We start from the raw sequence: 21,144 nt of genomic DNA, 5'->3' as shown, positions 1-21,144 counted from the left end.
TGATTGTTGCTATTAATGAATTATTAATTTATTTTGTGATTGTTGCTGTTGTTGGATTGTTGATTTATTTTGTGTTGAATTGTTGATTTATTTTGTGATTAGGGGTTAGTGATGAGGGAGATTAAGAGTCTGGGAGAAAGAAAGAGAGAGAGAAAAAGGCGCGGTGATGATGAAGAAGGGGGTTGGAAGTTAGTGGTAAGGGAAATGGTTTTTTTAAGGGTAAAATCGTCAAAAAAATTTTGTTTATGGACAAAAGGATTATTTTATAATGTTTGTAACATTGAGGATGATTTTGATAAAAAAAAAAGTCGGAGATGATTTTTATTTTGACACAATACTTTAAGGACGAAAAAAGTACTTAATCCTAATAATAATAATAATAATAATAATAATAATAATAATAATAATAATAATAATAATAATAATAATAATAATAATGTTCAATAAAATTATTAGAGATTATTCTACAAAAAAAATTTAAAGTTGAAATTATTTGATAATTTTGTATTTAATATAATTAGAAGATATCCTATTTTAAAAGGCATGTTCGTATTAAGAGAAAATGTTTTATTTTGGATTTTAAAGTATCATTATTCACTTTACTTGTTTTTCACGAAAAGAGTGTATTAATATGCTAGTGTCATCGTCCACATGCATAAAGCTAAGTTAATAATAATAAAAGTTGACACATAATAAAAGTAAAATGGACGAGAGACTATTATGTCTAATAGAAAAAAATATTGAAAATTGATCTATGTATTAATCTTTTTTAGACTAAAATATTTGCTTTTAAATTTTTGGAGACTAAATTTAAATAATTACTCTTATAATTTTAGTCTCTATAATTTTGACCAAACATTAAAATTGTCTTCGACATTTTTTTTGCATTTAAAAAATTGTCTCTAAAACATAAGTTTGTTTTAAAATCATCTTTAAAACTAAAATACTCTTTTTAACAAAAATAATAATGATAAAATTTAAAAATATAATTTTTTTTTAATTTTTTTCAATTTCATCCATGTCAACATCAAAACCATCCCTCACTCCTATTTACCTCTTTTTTTATGTGAATTCTATGATGTCTTTTATTGTTGTGCCTAAATTGTCTAACTTACTTTTATAAATAAAAAATAAAATATATAAAATAAAAATAAAATATTTAAAATTTATTAAATATTATTTCTTTACCTTTTTTAATAAGTTAGACGTCATAAGTTAGATAATTTGATTCAAAAATTTAAGATTTAAGTAAAAGATAATTTTAAAACCAAATTTAAAATAAAAAACAATTTTGGACAAAAAAAATATTAGAAACAATTTTAATTTTTTATTAAAATTATAGTGACTAAAATTATACTTAATTATAATAATAATAATAACAATAATGTCCGAATGTGCCGCATGAATGCCAACTTGTATGTATCAATGAAAAAGAAACAAAGTCATGTGTGCTTGTTTTCTTGCTTCCTTTCCCATTTGGATTATCGACTTTGCGAGTAAGGAACCAAACCAAATTTTCAGTTTCGTTCTGGATTACAAGCCATAAACAAAAAAATAAATAAATAAAGAGAGAATTAAAGAATGGAATTGAGCTCGTGCGTGCACTGATTAATAAGGTTTGGCGAGCAACCAAATTGATGTTCATTTGTTAGGCGCCAACAAAATACACAAAGATATGTTACAGCTAATCACTATGTGTCTTATGCATCCCTTTACACATACATTTACAACTTTGCTTAACTAATTTTCATTTTGTCCCTTATACTACGCATTCAGACACCATATCTAATAATATCTTAACTTTAATCATCATGCTTAGGCCTTAGGGATTAGGGAATACTTTTTAAAAGAGAAATATTTTATATAAATTAAAAATCAGTTACAATATATTTATGTATATTTATACATATTAATTCTCATATTTTTTAATTAAATAATCTATTACCAAAATAATTAATCAAATAGAATAATAATCAAACCTACAATAAAAAAATAATTAAATTTTTTTACAATAATATAATATAAAAAAATTCGTGAATGTTAAATATGTACATATTTTTATACACGATAACTAATTTTTTTAAATCAACATAAGTGTAAGATTTACATTTAGGATACTTGTTATCTTCACATATATTATATGTTAACTGCATGCACCATCATATATAAGTAACTAACCTGATTAAACCTTTAATTATTTAATTATAAAAATATTATTTGTATACTAAAATCAACCACAAATGTATTTGTGTATAAATATATGTGTAGTTTAATTTATTTTTAATATGTATTTATATTCTAACATATATTTTATACTAATAGCTGACTTTAGAAGCTGATTTTGGTGTATATGTATGTAGTATTACTCATTTAATTATACATATAAATTTATAAGTGTGTTAGGGTAATAAAAAAATTATAAATGTTTTATTTGTCAACGGATTTAAAGGATTTTTTTCCCTCACGAAGTATTGCTGTAGAGAAAGATTAACACGTTATAGTAGTCCATTTATTTAAAATTAAAATACTTTAAATCATACGTATGTATGTGTATGTGTGAGATAATGTTTATCCGCTCTATTCGGTTTTAATTTTAAATATAAATTTTAATAATGTGTATATATGTCAACACTAAATAAAATTTAAAGAAAGTCAAATATTACTCCATCTCTAGCTAGTTTTGAATTAATTTCTACCCAGTTTTCATTATAGATTTCCTACCTTAAAGAAAACATGTGCATGTGTGCCATTTCTAGCCAGAGAAAGAATTAAGTGCTTTATATATATGATAGCTCCGTCAACTTTATGCCTTTAAATAATTCTATGGTTAGAATCAAATGAAAGCGTGTGTATGTGTATTAATTATGTGACTAGACAATGTAACTTCAAATATTAATATTGTTTATAAAGTGCCACACGCATGTTAAATTTATTTATACATTTTTTAATATAACTCCGTAAAGAACACTCCCTAGGGTTGTTCAGAATATACCCTGCATTTTTGTGAATGATGTCTTCGGAAATGGGACACAGCAGATAATATTTGTAAGCAGCAATCTACTTTCAATATCAGGTGCTGCTGCTTTTCCTTCTTCTTTTATCTTCTTTTAATAGGAAGAAAAATCTAAATAAAATTTATAGTTTAGTTAAATAAATAAAATAAATGTGTATATTTGAGATTATTTGTTAAAAATAAATAAATAAATAAGTCTTTGATTTTTTATCTAACGAATATTTTTGTTTTTGACTATTTAAAAATATTTTTAAGTTTTTATCTCTTTAAAAATTGGACATATACATTCCTCTGTTCATATAAGTTCGTCAGATCCAACAAAAAAATTTGGCGTAACTCTCATTGTATTGATCTAACTGTTACAGATATACACGTGAAGTAAAAATTTTTAAAATGGAACAAATTAGTCCACCTTCTACGTACAAAACGGTGCCATTTCATAAGCACTCAAACAAGCTTACTTTCAAGCTCTCACTCTTTCTGTTCCTTCAAAATTCCACCACTTTCCACCACCGCTCTCACTCCCTCTTTTCCTTCCTCTCCCCACGACACTCTCCACTCACTCCATTTTCAAGCTCTCCAACTCCATTGAGTCCAAAATCCAAGCATGGATCGATAACAAGAGCATCCACTCCTTCCATTTTAGATGCGAATAAGCCTTCTGAAACTTTGATTGTCTATTACTTTACTCAATCTTTGTTCTTCTCAAAATAGAGCCGCCGCCAAAGAAGTTGCAGAGGGTGGCTCAGTCGCCAGAGCCTCTGCCGCCGCCACCGGTGGAGACTACTTCGCTAAGCGGTAGCTCTGGAAATTTAAAAATTGGTGGTTGTTAGTGTTGTAATTGGAGTTGTTGTTCTACTTCTTGTTCTAGGTTTTATTCTATTTTTCATATGTTTTTGCCGCCGTATACGACAGCCAAAAACAGTAGAGGAGGCAACAAAGGCGAAGCTTTTCTATAAAAAAGTCAAGAGATTCTATGACCATCTTCGACGCTAAGTGCCCCAATTCCTCAACAAGGATGTGTTCGTCGGGCAAGTTCTCATGGGCGCTACCATTCGAGCTCTAGTGGGTATGGGCTCGTTGCGTTTGATTGAGGTTCTGTGTTCTCTGATTAGGTAAATCAAGTCGCCGTTTATGGATGAAATTGAATCTAATGGTGAGATTTCAAATATCATTGGGTTTTTGGATTGAGAGGAATTGGAAATAAGGGTTTTAGGAATGGATTGTGTGCTTGAGATTGGGTAATTTGGGAAGAAGGAAGTGGTGGAAGCCATGCTTAAGGAGGGTTTGGTGGAGAAGCTTATGGAGCTGCAAAGGTCGGAGTTTGGCAGACATTTGATCGATTTAGATCACGAGAAGAAGAAAGAGAAAGAAGATGAGGCTTCTGTTTTCGATGCAAAAGTTGCCACTATTGTCGCTGAGGTCTTGTGATGCTTGTTTGAGTGCTTATTAAACAATACCGTTTTGTGGAAGGAGGGACTAATTTGTCCCGTTTTAAAAATTTTCATTCCATGTGAGCATTTGTAACGGTCAGGTCAACACAATGAGAATTATGTTAGACCTTTTCGTTGGATCTGACGGATTCATATGAATGGATAGGAGTGTATATATCCAATTTTTAAAGAGGTTATAAATTTAAAAGTATTTTTAAATAGTCAAAGACAAAAATATTTGTGGAACAAAAAATAAAAAAATTATTTATCTTTTTCTAAAAAAATTAAAATAAAAACTATTATGTAGTTAGTGTTCAATCAGACACTTTTTCTGTAACGATAATATTAAGAAAACAAAAAAAATCTAAATTTTTAATTTAATATTTATTATTGTAGTGATAATTAATAAATATTATATAAAATAAATTTAAACATTTTTGAGTGAATTTTTGTTTGTCTCTCAAACATTATTCTTTTTGTAATCACTTGCTTTAATTATGTAGTTGACGCAGCTTTCATGAGTGAAATGTACGTTATTTATGGGAGAGATCAAAAGTCAGAAAAATGGAGTGGTCGTAGTCAACTCATTTTGTTTACTTGTTATTAAATCTATAATTTAGGTTTCCAAAATTTTTTGTTTTCACACTTTATCATTGATGAAAAATTAAGAAAGTATAGAAAATCAAATTTTAATTAGTTAATATTAATTAATTTTAAAATTTAGTATTAATTTAAGATGTTAGGTTAAAAATTTATGATTTAAAATCTAAAATATAAAAAAGTAAAATAATTTTAAAAAGGGTAAAGTATTAAATTAATCCTCTACATTTGGGTGTAATTTTATTTTGGTTCTTAAAGTTTAAAGTGTCATATTTGAATCCAAAAAAGTTTTATTTAGTTTCAATGTAGTTCCACCGTGATGTCAAAGTTAAATAATTAATGAAATGTCCTACATAACAGCAATACAAGAACAAGATCGAAAATCTGGAGAATAAGTACAAGTTCCACAGGCACAAAACCAATCGTGGATGCATCAATACTTTTATTTATCTTTTTTTATAATTCAAATGAAATATTTTCTATAGAATTAAGGAGAATGATAAATAAATGTATTGATGCATCTACAGTTAATTTTGTGCTTTTGGTGCTTGTATTTATTCTCTAGATTATTGACCTTGTTCTTGTACTGCTGTTATGTAGGACATTTAGTTAATTATTTAACTTTGATTTTACGGTGAGACTAAATTGAAGTTAAATAAAACTTTTTTTAATTCAAATAGGACACTTTAAACTTTAAGGACTAAAACAGAATTACGTCCAAACGTAAAAGACCAATTTAGTACTTTACCCTTTTAAAAAAGTTAATATAAATTAAAAATTTAATTACTTAACTTCACTTATTTAAAAATAAAAAAAGTTAAAAACAAAAATTTTAATTTATATTTACTAATATTTTTAAATAATTTAATATTTTTTGTTTAACAACTTATATTATTTTTTAGTTAATATTTTTAAATATTTCTGATTAACTATTGATAAATCCCATCTTTGAATTTCGAAAGAACTATTATTCAAATCTATTGCGAAATAATTAAAAAAAATCTGAATATTGAAGATATTTATACATATAAGTATACTACTAATAAATATCACACATTTCATTTGAAGACACCAAAAGAGAAATGTAATAATGAAACTCACACACACTTAGCATGAGATTAAATCTTGAGTTCAAAATCCACTTTAAATTTGATGATGACTGGTCGCCACTAATAAGAAAAATAATTAATCCCTAAAATTAGTTATTATATATTTATAAAAATATAGATATTATTTAATTTAATTTTAATATATATTTTATATTATGGCTGATTTCAATATACCCAGAATATAGTCGAAATTTTTTATACGAGAATAATATCAAGGGAAAATGTGATTGAACATAGAATTGACCAAGCTCTATGGTAAAGGTTAGAAATGCAACAATATATATAATCCTCGTCAAAATTGACCGTTTGATTTTTCTTCAATTCCAATACTAGTCAAGTTAAAGGAAGCATGCAAGGAAAAGGGTACGGTAACGGGATTGATGTGAATATGAACAAAATTAGAAAGAGAAAGAGAAGCAAAATTTGAATTTTAACACCTTATATATTAATCAAGCTTTGACGCTATCACATTAATAGTATGTCCAAATTTAAATGTCAATATTTATCATCTACTTCGAAGAAATTAGTAGAGTATAGCATGTAGTGGTAGGTGCCAAAAAGAAATCGTTGTCTCAACCTTCATCATTGTTGTCATTTTTTTATTTTTTATTTTTTTTTCTCACAAAAACCGAACTTTCGAACTCTATCTCTCATCGGATTAATTAATGTGCACGTGGAACGAGCCCTATTTTTCTCATGTATATCTGTTATATATATCAACTTGAGATATATAACAATGTCAAAAGTGCATAAATGTGACACACCCTCTATATATTGACCACACTCTTCACACTTGTATAGTATACTAACAAATCTTCAACATTTTCATATTAATTTGTCAACTTTATAAATTGATCTTAATTTTTGGTATAATTGTCAAAACACCACCGCCATGTATCATTCACAAAAGCCACACACCAAACACCAACACGTGCATTTTTTTTTTTAATTTGTAATTTTAATTTAAGTGCCATAAAGTCTTGTTTCTAGCCAGAGATAAAGTAGTTTATTATATACTAATTTAAAAGTGACAAATTTATTTTTCTTATTGGACAAATTTTCTCTTCCATTCACCACTTAACAACATTTAACATAGGGTTTTTCATCTATTTATCCATTTCTTTTATAAATATTAACTCGTCAATTTTTTGGATATAGGGAGAAAATTCGACATTAAAAAAGAACGAAGCAGAAAGCACAAGGAAGAAGATTTGCAAAGGTTGATTAAATAACAACAAACAAACCCTTAAAAGATATGTTTTAACAAGCCACCGAACTTTAACAAAACAATAATTCGAGATTATGTAGATAAATGTCTCGTATAAAAGTATCTTTTAGTAAAATTTAGTGAGGAAAAACCTGATAAAGGAAAAAAACGATATACAACTAGCTAGAAATCCATATTTGATCTCCTGACGCTAAGTTAAATTATAGAGTTTAAGTATATATGAATGTTTGGAATTTATTTTTATTTATTTTTATTTTTTTCATTTTCTCTTTTTTTTTTCGTTTCTTTGCCTTTCATATTTTATTGTTATTTTGTTTGTTTTTTTCAATTTTAATCTTACTTTTTTATTTATTTAAAGTTTTTTATTTATTTTGTTTATTTTTTTTTGTTGTAATCTTTTAGGCTATTTGCACAATTTATTATTATTGAGCATTTTTCGACATAAATAATAAGTAACTTTTTGAGTCCGCCACTCTTTTTAAAAAAAAATTGTATCTATTTTTCGAACTAAAATTTTGATACAAACTTAATTTGATATCTTATTGAAATTACAAAAAATTAAATAAAACAATATGTTTTAAATATTTTTAATTAGAAATTATATTTTTGTATTATTAATTAATTTACTTGACGAAATCATTCTTTATTTACATATTTCAGTATCTAACTTTTTATTTTCTTTTACACTAATGTGTTTTGACCAAATTAAATGCCCAACCAATAAACCAAAACATGCCGATCCCCTTTGTTTCTTTCACCATCTCAAATCCACGTCCACATAAATCTAAAACGTCACCAATCAATGAAGAATCATCGAGTGCATTATATACACACCCCCTCTCCCAAATATATTATTGACCTTGACCAACCACGTCACAACCCTATCCTTTCACATGAAAACTACCTCCTTCAATACCCACAATAATTTTATACAAACAAAATTTAACACATTATTTTTAACAATTATATTAATTTTATATAAAATATAAAATATATATTAAAAATAAATTAAATTCTATATATATTTATGTAAAAATATATAATGATTGTTTTTATTTTATTTTTTCTTTTTTTATATTTAATGACAAGTTAATATTTTTTAAAAAATATTATCTTTCTTATTTTTTGAGCACATTATTCTTTTGTATCAAAAGTAAAAACAAAAAATGTCCATAAGGCCACGCCCACAACTAAAATTACACGCACATATTACATGAGGTCCCAAAAAAAAAAAGTCATATTACATGGTTGTGGGAGTTGTTGATGAGTGAAAGAAACAACAAATTAGACGAAAAGTGAGAAAAAGGAAAGGAGGGTTTACGTGTCGATCAATGGTGGTGGCCACCGCAACGAGTTACATATTTGTAGTGCTTTCATTTTCGGTTATTTCTTCTTTCTAACAAAATTTCAGCCTAACTCACACTCTCTGACATGCACGTGTCCACCCTTCCCGCGTTCTCTCCTTTTTGCCGACGTGGTTTAAACCCACGCGTGAAATATGACTTCACTTCCTACATTATTTTATCCTTTAAAAAATTGGAAAAGAAAATAATTAACAATTATACTACTCCTAATTATTGGGATGTTAAATTAAAATTAAAAATAAAATAAGTTGATCTGACAGACAAAGATTTCTGTGGAGGAATTCGCTCACAGATCTCGAGTGTGTCAGAAACTGGATAGCAAAATCATGCTTCTAGAACACCCCTCCTGGATTTACACGTGTCGGAATGATCTCGAAGATTTTTTTTTATATTATTACTAGGCAGGTATTAAAAAGAAAAAGAGAAAAAAAATTATATACAGGTACATGTATCGTTCATGCTTTTTATTATGTAGGGGGAATGGGTGGTTGTTTTTGTTGTGCTGGCATATATGAAACGATTTTATTAAAAAATTGATTAAAGCGTATATATTGTGCCAATTACCAAAGGCAATGCAACTATTTTTTTTTATGCGTTAAGAAATAATAATTAGAATTACTGAGAATGTGTCATCAAATAAGATAGTCTCTGATATATTTAAAAATAGTTATATTCTTGTTATTGAACTTAATACAGAGACTAGTTAACTAGTTACTTAATTGTGATCCTTTTTAGTGTTTTTTCTTTTTCCGCTCATTTCTAAAGAAATGAGTTCTAAGCACGATCTCATACTTACGGGTGCCACACATATATATATAGAAAGTTTGAATTCAACCCTTAGATTTTGTACAACACTAGTCACCACTAGAAAATTATACGGCTTCAGCTTTCAATTTCAAAAGCATGAATCATCATCATCATTATCGCCGGTATTTATCAAAACATATATAAAATATGAATTTATTTCTTAATTGTTCTTCGGATATTCTTCTTCTTTCTTCACGTTACTACTAAATATCCATTTCACGTGTTGACATCACCTTGCATTATCAAAAAATATAATTCAATATAATAATTATAAAACATTTTCTAGTAACAGAAATTTTGTTAAGAAAAAAAAAATATAAATCAAATCAAACTGAGGTAGTGACGTGTGTAACAGTATATAGGTGTGAAAGAAATATTGGTACTTTTATATTTTCACTTTTTATTTTATTAAACTTTATTTTACGCTGTGACAGAAAATCCAATACAATGCACCCACCGAAACGATTGAACCGTACCGGTAACAGATAAGGTCGGCCGCAGAGAATGCTTTATGAGTAGAGGGTACGTGGCGCAATCTGACAGGACAGTAACTCAAGTGGTCCCCACACCCCAACATTACCGTACTTATCTCTTTCTCCTGTCTTCCCTATAAATACCTTCCTCTGTTTTCCAGTTACTGAAAAAGAGAAGAAAAAAGAAAAAAAAAAAAAAAAAAAAAAAAAAAAAAAGTAAAATGAAGTAGAAGAGTCCCGATTCCAAACGAACAAATTCAAACTTGATTGAAAAGGATCTTTCTGATTCTCGAAGAATGGGATGGGGGCAAAAGGATTGATCGAGAAAGATTTCTTGTTCTTATTAAAAGATCGTGATTGGAGAAGAAGATTAAAACAAAATGGGAATTCAAGAGAAAGACCCTCTCTCGCAATTGAGTTTACCGCCGGGTTTCCGATTTTATCCGACGGACGAGGAGCTTCTCGTTCAGTATCTGTGCCGCAAGGTTGCTGGCCACCATTTCTCCCTGGAAATCATTGGCGAAATTGATTTGTATAAGTTCGACCCTTGGGTTCTTCCAAGTAATCAGCTAACTATATCTTCCCTCTTAGTTATTATATTCTAATTTCTAATCTCTGGACAATGTTTCTTACGGTGTAATTGTGTTTTCATGGTGCAGGTAAGGCAATTTTTGGCGAGAAAGAATGGTACTTCTTTAGTCCGAGGGATAGGAAGTATCCGAATGGATCGCGACCCAATCGAGTAGCCGGGTCGGGTTACTGGAAAGCTACCGGAACCGATAAGACTATCACGACCGAAGGAAGGAAAGTTGGTATCAAGAAAGCTCTGGTTTTCTACATTGGTAAGGCACCCAAAGGCACCAAAACAAACTGGATCATGCACGAGTATCGCCTCCTAGACTCTACCCGCAAGAACGGGAGCACCAAGGTAATTGATTAACATTTTTGTTTAATATAAAAAAATAATTAAATTTGTAAAAGCATGAAAGTGAAACTGAAAATTAATTGTTGTATTGTTATGCAGCTTGACGATTGGGTTCTGTGCCGGATATACAAGAAGAATTCAAGCGCACAGCAGAAGGTACCAAACGGCGTCGTTTCGAGTAGCGAGCAATATGCCACGCAATACAGCAACGGATCTTCTTCAAACTCCTCTTCCTCCCACCTCGACGAGGTGCTCGAGTCCCTGCCAGAGATCGACGACCGTTGCTTCGCCTTGCCACGTGTCAACTCCTTAAGAGCGCTGCAGCAGCAGCGCCATCACCAAGAAGACACCAAGGTCGGCCTACTCCAACAGCAACAGCAACAGGGTCTCGTAGCCGGCACCGGTAGTTTCTTGGACTGGGCTTCCGGGCCGGGGATTCTGAACGATTTGGGCCAGGCCCAACAGGGGATTGTTAACTACGGAAATGACCTCTTTGTCCCTTCGGTGTGCCACGTGGATTCCAATTTGGTGCCAGCAAAGATTGAAGAGGAGGTTCAGAGCGGCGTGAAGACTCAATCCGGATTCTTTCAGCAGGGACCGAACCCCAATGACTTTACACAAGCATTCTCAAACCAGCTAGATCCTTACGGGTTTAGTAGGTACTCGGTTCAACCGGTGGGGTTCGGGTTCAGGCAATGAACCAGGGTGAGGAACTAGATGTGAAATAACTAAAAGAAAGTGTATTGAATTTTTGACTATTTGTTGAGGTGCAATTGGGGGGTGTAAATAGGGATTCTTTTGGAATATTCCAAGAAAGAAATGTCTTGCATTTAGAAAAAGGGTTGGGTTGTAATTTTCTTTCTTGGTGGTCCTCTTTTTCGGCTGGAGATAGAGTGGAGAAAAGAAGAATTCAATGCATCGAGAGGTGGAAAAAAGGGGGAAAAATTGTGATTGCACTAAATTACTAGTCTTTGGAATTTTAATTAGTTTGAAGATGTACACAATTTTTGGCTGCACCGGCCGTGGTGTGAGCCACATGAATCACGTTTTGTACTTTTGGAAGATTTAGCATCAATCGATATACAATTGTTTACAATTCCAATGTTAGGTTGCTTTTCAAATGTTTGATGTGATCATTTTAGCTAATAACCACAACATTGGTGGCCACAAACTCATTCGTGTTCATGGGATAGGACTATGTTATAAGAGTATTTTCAATGCGTAATTTTAGTTTAGTTTGCTTTTGAGTTTTACAAAATGGTATATTATGTAAAAAATTAATTTGCGATTCAATGTGTGATTATCTATAAAATATAAAATATGAATATTTTGTTAAATTATCGTGTTTGCATGTCAGATATATTTTTGGATACGATATTTACGGTTTGACATGCGTATTTGTTGTATCTAATCGTATCTTAGTAAAAAATAAAAAAATTTTAGACATATTTAAACATTTAAATATCATTACGTATTAGTGTATTTAATCTTATTTTTAATATATATTTTTGAAATAAATTTAGATATAGTATATATTATTATTTATTAAAATAAAAAATATTTTAAATACTTGATATAATTAAAATAAGACATTATCAATAAAATATTAAAATATAATTACGATTTAACTAAAAAATATTTTTTATTTTATATATATGTGTATTTTTATATCTTATAAAATTTTAAAATTCGTATTTCGATATATCTTATATTGTGTATGTTCCATATTTGTGTCAATTTTTGTATATCATAAATAATAATATTTTGTTTTTTTTTAATTTAACAATATTACAATGTTACACAAATAGTAGTATATATTTTATTAATTTTTCTTTTCAAATGATATTATTTTTTATTGATATTAATATCATTTTAAAGATTATATCCAATAAAAATTTTAATTTTAAATTAGTTCAGTTACTGTATATTAAAAGTACTCTTATTTCATATATTGTCATTGGCATTGACATAGACGATATTTAAATATAATTTTAGATTATTTTATTTTGAATTGTATTTAAAAATTAGTATTATAATAATTAATTTTAGTTAATATTATAGTAAATTGTTACATAAATAAGTATGATTTTTGTTAAATTTAAATTTTGGATTTTTTATTAAATTTTAGATTTTTTATTTTTTAAAATTTTGATTTTTTATTATATTAAATATTGGTTGTAGTGTTTGATAGTGTAATATTATCTTTAATTTTTTTTAAGAAAAAGTCTGGCCCAATTATGATATATTGCCATTAATTAGCTATCAAAAGTAAAATAAATAATCCTGCACCATTAGATATAATCTCTCACCGTTAAACACACCTATAATAACTAATTAATGGCTGTATATTATAATTTCTGCTGGCCTCTAGCACTCTTTTTTTTAATTCTAAAAAATACTCGATTTAGAGGTGTAATTTTAATTCATCTGTGTGGGTAAATTGGACTAATATATCGTGGTATTAAGAAACTTACTTTTTGTTATGGATAAGATTGTATGACAATAGGATTTGATTAATAGAATATTGCAAACGTTCACGTGTAAAAGGATGCGAGTATTCCTAGTCATCCATGTTTCTGTGAGTTGGTGCTTTGCCACGAGAAGAAAGAATTATGGCATATTTTGTTGGACATAAATCACGAATTCAAGAGTTTTGATTCAATTCAATTGATTTGTTACGACAATCATCCATTAATCTAAAAAGTTTAAATAGAGATTAATTGTACAACACTTGACTTTTATACCAATATATATAATCTAACGCACTCGATGTGAACGTAAATTTAAAAGAAGCTATGGTTTGATAAGGTTGAAAGAATTAAGATCAATTTGAAGTAATAAAGGCATAGCATGGCATTGCAAAGTAGGAAGATTCCACCAAAACAGTGAAAAGAATGAAAAGAACGAAGCTGATGATTGAAGGAACGAATGAAAGTATGTACGTGTGGAAAAGGATAGGGCCAAGAGTCAAATGCAGAACCACTAGATGAAGATAAGTATCATCATCTAACCTAATATTTTTGTACTAGGTTTCAGGCTTAATTTCTGGCAATGAGTAAAGCCACCTTTTGAATCTTGACTTTCCTTTAAACCCAACTTTGAATTTGGAACTTAAATTCATCTTCATCTTCAGGCTCAATAAGATTTTTCCTTGGATAATTCTTTTATGACACTATTTATTTATATTTTTAGATGGTGAAATAACAATAAAATTAGGGTCGAAACCTTTTTTAAATCAAGTCTCTAATTAAATTGTCCGTGCACTTTTTTTTTCATACGTATTATTTATTATTGCTGGTTTTTTTCCTTTTTTTTTTTCATCTTAACTTCCTTCATTATCATCTTTTGTACGTTTTTTCTTTAACATCGTCTCATCACTGTTGTTGTCATTGTTGCTACTACTACATCTTCTATGTTCATCAAAAACATTAAGTACATAAATTTTATTGCACAACATAAAAAATTAATACAGAACACAAAAAATTTGTTATATCAAATAGATGTTTGTATTATATACAAGGGTGGAACTAGATAAAATATTAGAGGGGGCCAAAAATATTTATACAATAAAATAAAATTAAAATAAAATTTTAAAAAGAGCTAAACTGAAATTTACATATAATTTATATGTAAAAAATTAAAATTAGAGAGGATAAAACTGTGATAAACATACACATTTTCTTTTACTAAATTTATAACAATTTATATATTTAAATTTAATTAAAAAAACGCTCGTATGAAATAGTGACCGCATTTTATCAAATGCTTTAAGATACTTGGAAGTTGAGCTAATAATTAAATAGTTAATCTTATATTATTTATGATTCTAGTCTCTTCATTTTAAATTTGTTAGCGGATTATGTTAAGTGACACGCATCATCATGATCATGTAATATAACGCCTATAGGATAAACACACATGACATGTCATGATTTCGAACATATATAACATGTGACAAAACAGTTTAACACATCATCATGACCAATAAGGCATTTATCATGCATGATGTAGTCATATTGGCTGATGATTCCATTCTATTCAATAAAATTTCGAAAAATAATTGTCCGTCTATTTTAAAATTATTAAGAGTCTTATGAAAACTTCAACAAATAAAAATTTAATCTTAATAAATTGATTTTGTTCTTTAGTAATAATATGATTAAAACCTTTTTAATAATTCAGTTGAATATCTTTTACATAAATACATATGACAAATATTTAGATTTACGTTTTTTTATCAATCACTTTAAAAAAGTTATTTTTAACTCAATTAAAGATAATGTTCTCAAAAGAATACAAAAATAAAAAATGTATTTGTTATCTAATGAAAGAAGACACGTATTCCTTCAAATAGTTAATTAGTGAAGACATCTTAATATATACATTATCATGTTTTAAACTTTCGGACAGCTTGCTAATGAAATTCATAGTATTCTAACCCAGTTCTGGTAAGAATAGCAAGGTTCTAAAAGGCAAATAGTGTGGATTAGTTGAGATAAGATTACTAGGTCTAAAAGAGAAGGCGAACTTGGTTTCAAAGATCTTAAAGCTTAAAACCTGTCTCTTTTAGGTAAATAATGCCGCAAAATCGTGACTCAATTTAACTCTCTTCTTTCTAAAATACTTAAAAGTAAATACTTCAAATTTAATTCTATCCTTACAGCAGAAGTAGGAATCTTACCTTTGGATTGGTAAAATACTTTTGAAAGGAGGCGACTTGTAGAGAAAGATATTAGTTAATTAGAAAGTAAGTTCAATCATGGCTCCCTTCTCCTTACCCCTTCACTGTTCCACCATATGCGACACTACTATTAGATAGTTATCATTTGTTATGGGCAAAAGACATGTTTTTTCCTCCAAAAATTGCTCAGCGAATCCTCTCCATAACCCTAAGAGAAGGTGAAGACACAATTCAATGAGTAATGAACAGAGCAAAAACATATGATGTTGCATCATGGTACATGATTGCTTACCAATTTTACCATACCTCCATTAAATTTTGTCCAAACTTCATGCAATAAAAGCCATTTTAGAGTCATTTATGAAAGTTGAAATCTCTCACAAGATTTTGTTCTTTGCGTGAAAAATTCTCCATAGTAAGATTCTTGTAAATTCTGTTTCTCATCCACTAGCGGTTTTCATCCACTCCGATAATTTGTTCATTCTACAAATCAGCTCCAAAATCACTCATGTACTGTCTATTTTTCTATGGAGATGCTAATCTAGTGTAGAAGAAGAGTTCTTTTGTTTACCTCATTTTAAACCATAGATGTTCTATGTTCTTCGATTGGTGAAGAAATTCGGTATTACAAACTGGACTTTAAGAAACAAGTCTTCAAAGAGCTCAACTGATTTTGATTATAGTTTGGAATATTTGGAAGAGAGAGATATCTGCGAGTCTTCGAACATATCCAAGCTAAGAGCCTCCGAAAAAAGTGCTAACAACATCGTTTAAGTTGAATCAGGAACTATCTATTTTGCCTTATGCATAATGTCCTAAGATTTTTTTTCTATCTACTTTTTTATTTTATTTTTTTCTTATAATTTCACTTGTTCGTGAATATTTGAGATTTTTTTATTTTTCTTGTCAGGACTTTTGAATATTGTATTTATTTCTCTATTGAATAAGATATCACTATTATCTTTGGAACAAAAATAGTGTTAAGGAGTTAATTTTTCTCAACTAACATCAATTAATTTTTTAAAAATAATTTTATTTATATTGAATTATAAATCTTATATTATAAATTTTAATTCTAAATCAAAAAATAAAGTTCCAAAATCTTTCAAAAAATGAGAAATTTTATAATCTTTTATGCTTTTTTATGTTAAAATTAATCATATTTAAAAATTTGAAACTAAAATGAGACTTTATTCACCATATATATTTCAAGAATATCTTGTATATGAAGCTAATTTTAATTTTGATAAACTATTGCTGGTGTCCTTGAGGATACAGTCATAGAAACCTAATTGTATGATTATTATGGTGGAAAATGCTTTTTTCATTCTATGAAGCTGTCAAGCACTTTAGGAAGGGGGATTTGGTGGCCGTGGGTTCTGATTCTTAAGAGTTATAATGTGACAGCAGATTTTATCTACTTTTCTTTTGGCTATTTTCTTTGACCAAAAAACTTCTTGTCATTTCCACTTTCTAATTCCCCCTTCATGCGGAGTTTTATATGCCCCTTTTATGCACCCACCCAATTTTAACAAGTTTCAAACGTGCAAGTTACACCGATTCAAGCATTGAATTCGTGCTATTATGCACAAAGCATATGTGCTCAATGCGGATACATCCTTTTCATCATTTAAATAACTCTCATTTTCTTTCTTTGATGGTTTTTATAATTCAAAAATCTTTAGTCCATCTCTAACTATAAAAATATTTTATTTAAATAGTTTCTATAAATGATGGTCTATGGATGTATTAAGAATCACTTAGACTAAAATTATTTGGATAGTTAGAAATTAATTAATGATATTCTTTGTAAAATGATATTTTATTTTTCAAACAAATGGTTAGAGATTAGAAATAATATTTACTTATTAAATTAAAACCATCATTAATAATACCGCTTATAGTTTGTGAGTATATAGAGAACAATTTAAGTAAAAACTAACGGTAAAAAAAGAAGAAAGTATAATATATAATAAAGGATAATTCAATACATAAATATTTCGTATTAACGTAGAATTTAGAAAAAGACAGTACCTAAAAAATATAATATACACAATTTAATTTTGATAAGCTATTTTCACAGCTTGAATTTGTGATCTTAAATCGAAAAAAATTACTCAATCTTTTGAAAGTATATTATATAATGGTTAGACTACATTGCTAAATTGGTCCCAATTAACTAATCTCATCTGGTCAAATTGTTAATATATTTGTTCGAAAACTTATTTGGTAACAATGCATACTTTAGATGTATTCTAAGCAAATTAGTATATAAAACGCTTTTGTTATGATTTTTTTTAGTTAGTAGAACCCTTTCTTTTGAGTTTATAACATTATAACCGAGACATTTTACATGATCAATAGTTTTTGTACATAATTAATTATTATAAGAAAAGTAATAATTGAAAAGCTAATTACAACTTTCACATTTAACACGAAGCATATCTTAGTATATAATTCATTTTTGAAAGAGTCTAAAAAATTATAGCAGCCAACAAATACAATTTCAAGTCTTGAAGTCATTTCAAAATTTTTATATTATTATTTATTATGATACTCTTGAATTTTGACGGTACTAGCTATACTATGGTAGAGCTAGCGCCACCGTTTTACTTATTCATAAAATGACAAATTAGCTTTAATAACAGGTATGTATGAACAGGTAAAATCACGCTTGATCTTGAAAGAAAGAAATAATGTTGTCATTGAATACGTCATATGATTTAAATGTTTAAAATCTTTTGGCAGTAGTCACTCTCAAGCTTCTGTTTTCCACCATGCATGAACAAGTAAGAAGCTATGTAAGAACAGTAATTATTCCCAATTAAAAATCATAAAGTACCTTTTGGTTTTATATATTCTTCTCCATCCAATAGAACAGTAGATAAGGTTAATTATGGTGGACCAGAACAACCATAGATCATGTACTAATATTTGGGTTTAATTTATTTCATATTGAATTATCTTTTGGATAAAATTTGTATTTTTTCTTTAAAATTTCAAAAGTATTTAAAAAAATACTTCTAATTTCTAATTTGTTTCTGTTTTATTTCTAATATTATTGAGTAAAGTATCGCTTTTGTCCTCGACGTTTGGGGTAAATCCTATTTGTATTCCTAACATTTTAAATCATTCTATTTATATCCCTAACGTTTGTAAAAGTGATCCAATAATGTTATACTGCCGTCAATCATACTAATAGATCAAATTGTATTTTTTAACTATTTTCGCTTGAATGTATTCATTCTCAGTTAGGTCTCATTTGAATGTGTTCGATTTTAATATTGTATCCACTATTTGTGTTAAGGTTCAATTATATCCCTAAAAAAATGAATTATGTAAATATTGTAGGGATTAGTTTCAATTTTTAAAGAATTATTAACCAGAGTAGATCATCGATTCTGTTTCAAATATTTATAGTCTAACTTTAAGAAGAAATTTTTAAAATTCCAACTAAAACTCATGATGTGTAATTAATGACATGATAATATTAAATCACTTTTACAAATGTTAGGAATATAAATATAACGATTTAAATGTTAAAGATACAAATAACATTCATTCCAAACATCGAGGACAAAAACAATATTTTACTCTTTAATATTTTAACTAAAATTTAATTATATTTTTAGAGATTAACTCTGTCAACATAAATACTGATAAGATAAATTTATCTAATATATTATTAAATATTAATATGTGACAATCCTAAGCTCATACGTACATTTTCCATGTTATATATTATTGTTCAGACATATAATTAGAATATGCTAAAATATTAGAGGTAAATCTAAAATCAAATAACAGAAATTTTGTCTGAAAACTAAGAGTAAGTAAAAAAATAATAGATAAATTAAATAACAAAAGAATAGATGAAAAAAGTTTGTACTAAATATATTTGTCCTTATTATTAACAATTAGCAATTTCTCTTCAAATTTCTTAGCAATATTATTATCGGCGGGTAAAATAAAGTTGATATGATATGATCGAATTATATTAATTAGAATTCAAAAATGAATAATTCAACAGAAGAAAGAACTAAAAGATGATGCTTTACACATCATTATTAGAATCACACCTTTTTAAGAATCTCTCTTTTGTCATCCCCCACTTGGTGTTGGTGGTACTGGCACACAATTCAAAATTTATATTATTGTGGATGTTGATGCCTAAAGTAGCATGCATTTATCTTCATTCTTCATCTTTTAAACACTCTTGTATAGAATGAGTTATTAGTAATATATGAAGAAAAAAATTTGAGATTTATATAAAATTAAATATATAAATTTAAAATAATTGTTGTTTTAGTTTTTTATACATTAAATAATTAATGTATTTAGACTTATTTTATATCTAAGTATATTAATTTAAATATAAAAAATTAAAATAATAATTATTTTAAATCAGATAGAATATTAGTTATTACTATCTCAAGTCTCAAAAGATGATTTAATACTTTATCTAAAATTATTCAGATTCCAAATTATGGCGATTGATCAGAAAGAGAGTTTAATCATTGCGAATAATATGCTCCGAGTTCATAGTTAGTGGGAAAATGTCATGAATCATGTTGATGAGATGTATAACTTTTCTTTGCTTTATGACAAGAAGTAACTTTTGTCAAGCACCGAAGGTTTTTATAATGGAAAGATCCAAGGGTTTAGGATTTTTTTTTTATGTTTTTTCTTTTTGTTGCTAAGATGGACTGGACCGTTTTTAATTTCAAGTATTATAAATTTATCTACACTACATTCACACACACAATACTTAAAAATTTCATCCAAACCCTTAGATGTACCTATTACAAGATATGGATGATGATTACTAGACCAAGATCTTGTGTGCTTTTTTTATGATGCAGAATAACCCTTAATCTCACTTTTATTTTGGTTAATGTTCATGGGCCTACAAAGTAATAAAATAGATGCTAACAAAGAAAGGTAAAAGAAGTCATTTTTTTTTTAACCAACTTGGGTTGGTCGAGTGGTCAGCTCACTTGTCCGCTTAAACAAGTGTCGGGGGTTCGAATCCTGCCTTGTGCATGTAGCAACCCATTGGCCAGTGGCAGATCCTTAAATGGAACTCAGATCCGCGACGGATTAGTCTTTGACCTGTCGGGTTGGTATTTATTATTTTTGGTTAGTATTTTTAATCATTAATCTGATTATTTTAGTCTAATAGCTCAACAATATATTTTTTATTCTATACTTTTAAATTTTGTTAGGTCAAAACAATAAATTCTAGTAGTTTTTTAACAATTTTCTTTTTAAAATTCCTAAGCAACTCTAATTTCTTAAAGCCCAGTTTGTGCAGACAACTCATCGTTTACTTACTTATGAAGTTGGTGGCCAGTTTGACTATTAACAAAAACGTTCATAGACATTTCAACAAAAAACCCAAAACGATATATCTAGGTAAAGGAAGAGTATTTTTGTACAAAACAAAAAATATCAAATAATAGTATTGTTTTATCCCAGTCCAAAGGAAGAGTATTTTTGTAATAGTATATC

General features: G+C 28.1%; 1 protein-coding gene across 1 annotated transcript; it reads left to right on the top strand.

The window, feature by feature from the left end:
• Positions 1 to 10,381: 10,381 nt before the first annotated feature.
• On the top strand, positions 10,382 to 12,054 carry LOC107462544 (NAC domain-containing protein 72). Its single transcript, XM_016081144.3, has 3 exons — positions 10,382 to 10,588; positions 10,687 to 10,955; positions 11,052 to 12,054. The coding sequence occupies exons 1-3, from the start codon at positions 10,408 to 10,410 to the stop codon at positions 11,649 to 11,651; spliced, it is 1,050 nt and encodes a 349-aa protein (XP_015936630.1). The 5' UTR covers positions 10,382 to 10,407; the 3' UTR covers positions 11,652 to 12,054.
• The last annotated feature ends 9,090 nt before the right edge of the window (positions 12,055 to 21,144 follow it).

The sequence above is a fragment of the Arachis duranensis genome, chromosome 8, assembly GCF_000817695.3.
Source record: "Arachis duranensis cultivar V14167 chromosome 8, aradu.V14167.gnm2.J7QH, whole genome shotgun sequence".
Lineage (NCBI taxonomy): Eukaryota > Viridiplantae > Streptophyta > Magnoliopsida > Fabales > Fabaceae > Arachis > Arachis duranensis.
This window is presented reverse-complemented; position numbering and strand designations above follow the sequence as displayed.

Excerpts from the sequence above, each read along its gene's own strand:
- LOC107462544 (XM_016081144.3), top strand. The coding sequence starts at position 10,408 with ATGGGAATTCAAGAGAAAGACCCTCTCTCGCAATTGAGTTTACCGCCG. Across the intron at positions 10,589-10,686 it reads CGACCCTTGGGTTCTTCCAA|GTAAGGCAATTTTTGGCGAG; the intron begins GTAATCAGCTAA and ends TTCATGGTGCAG. Across the intron at positions 10,956-11,051 it reads GCAAGAACGGGAGCACCAAG|CTTGACGATTGGGTTCTGTG; the intron begins GTAATTGATTAA and ends ATTGTTATGCAG.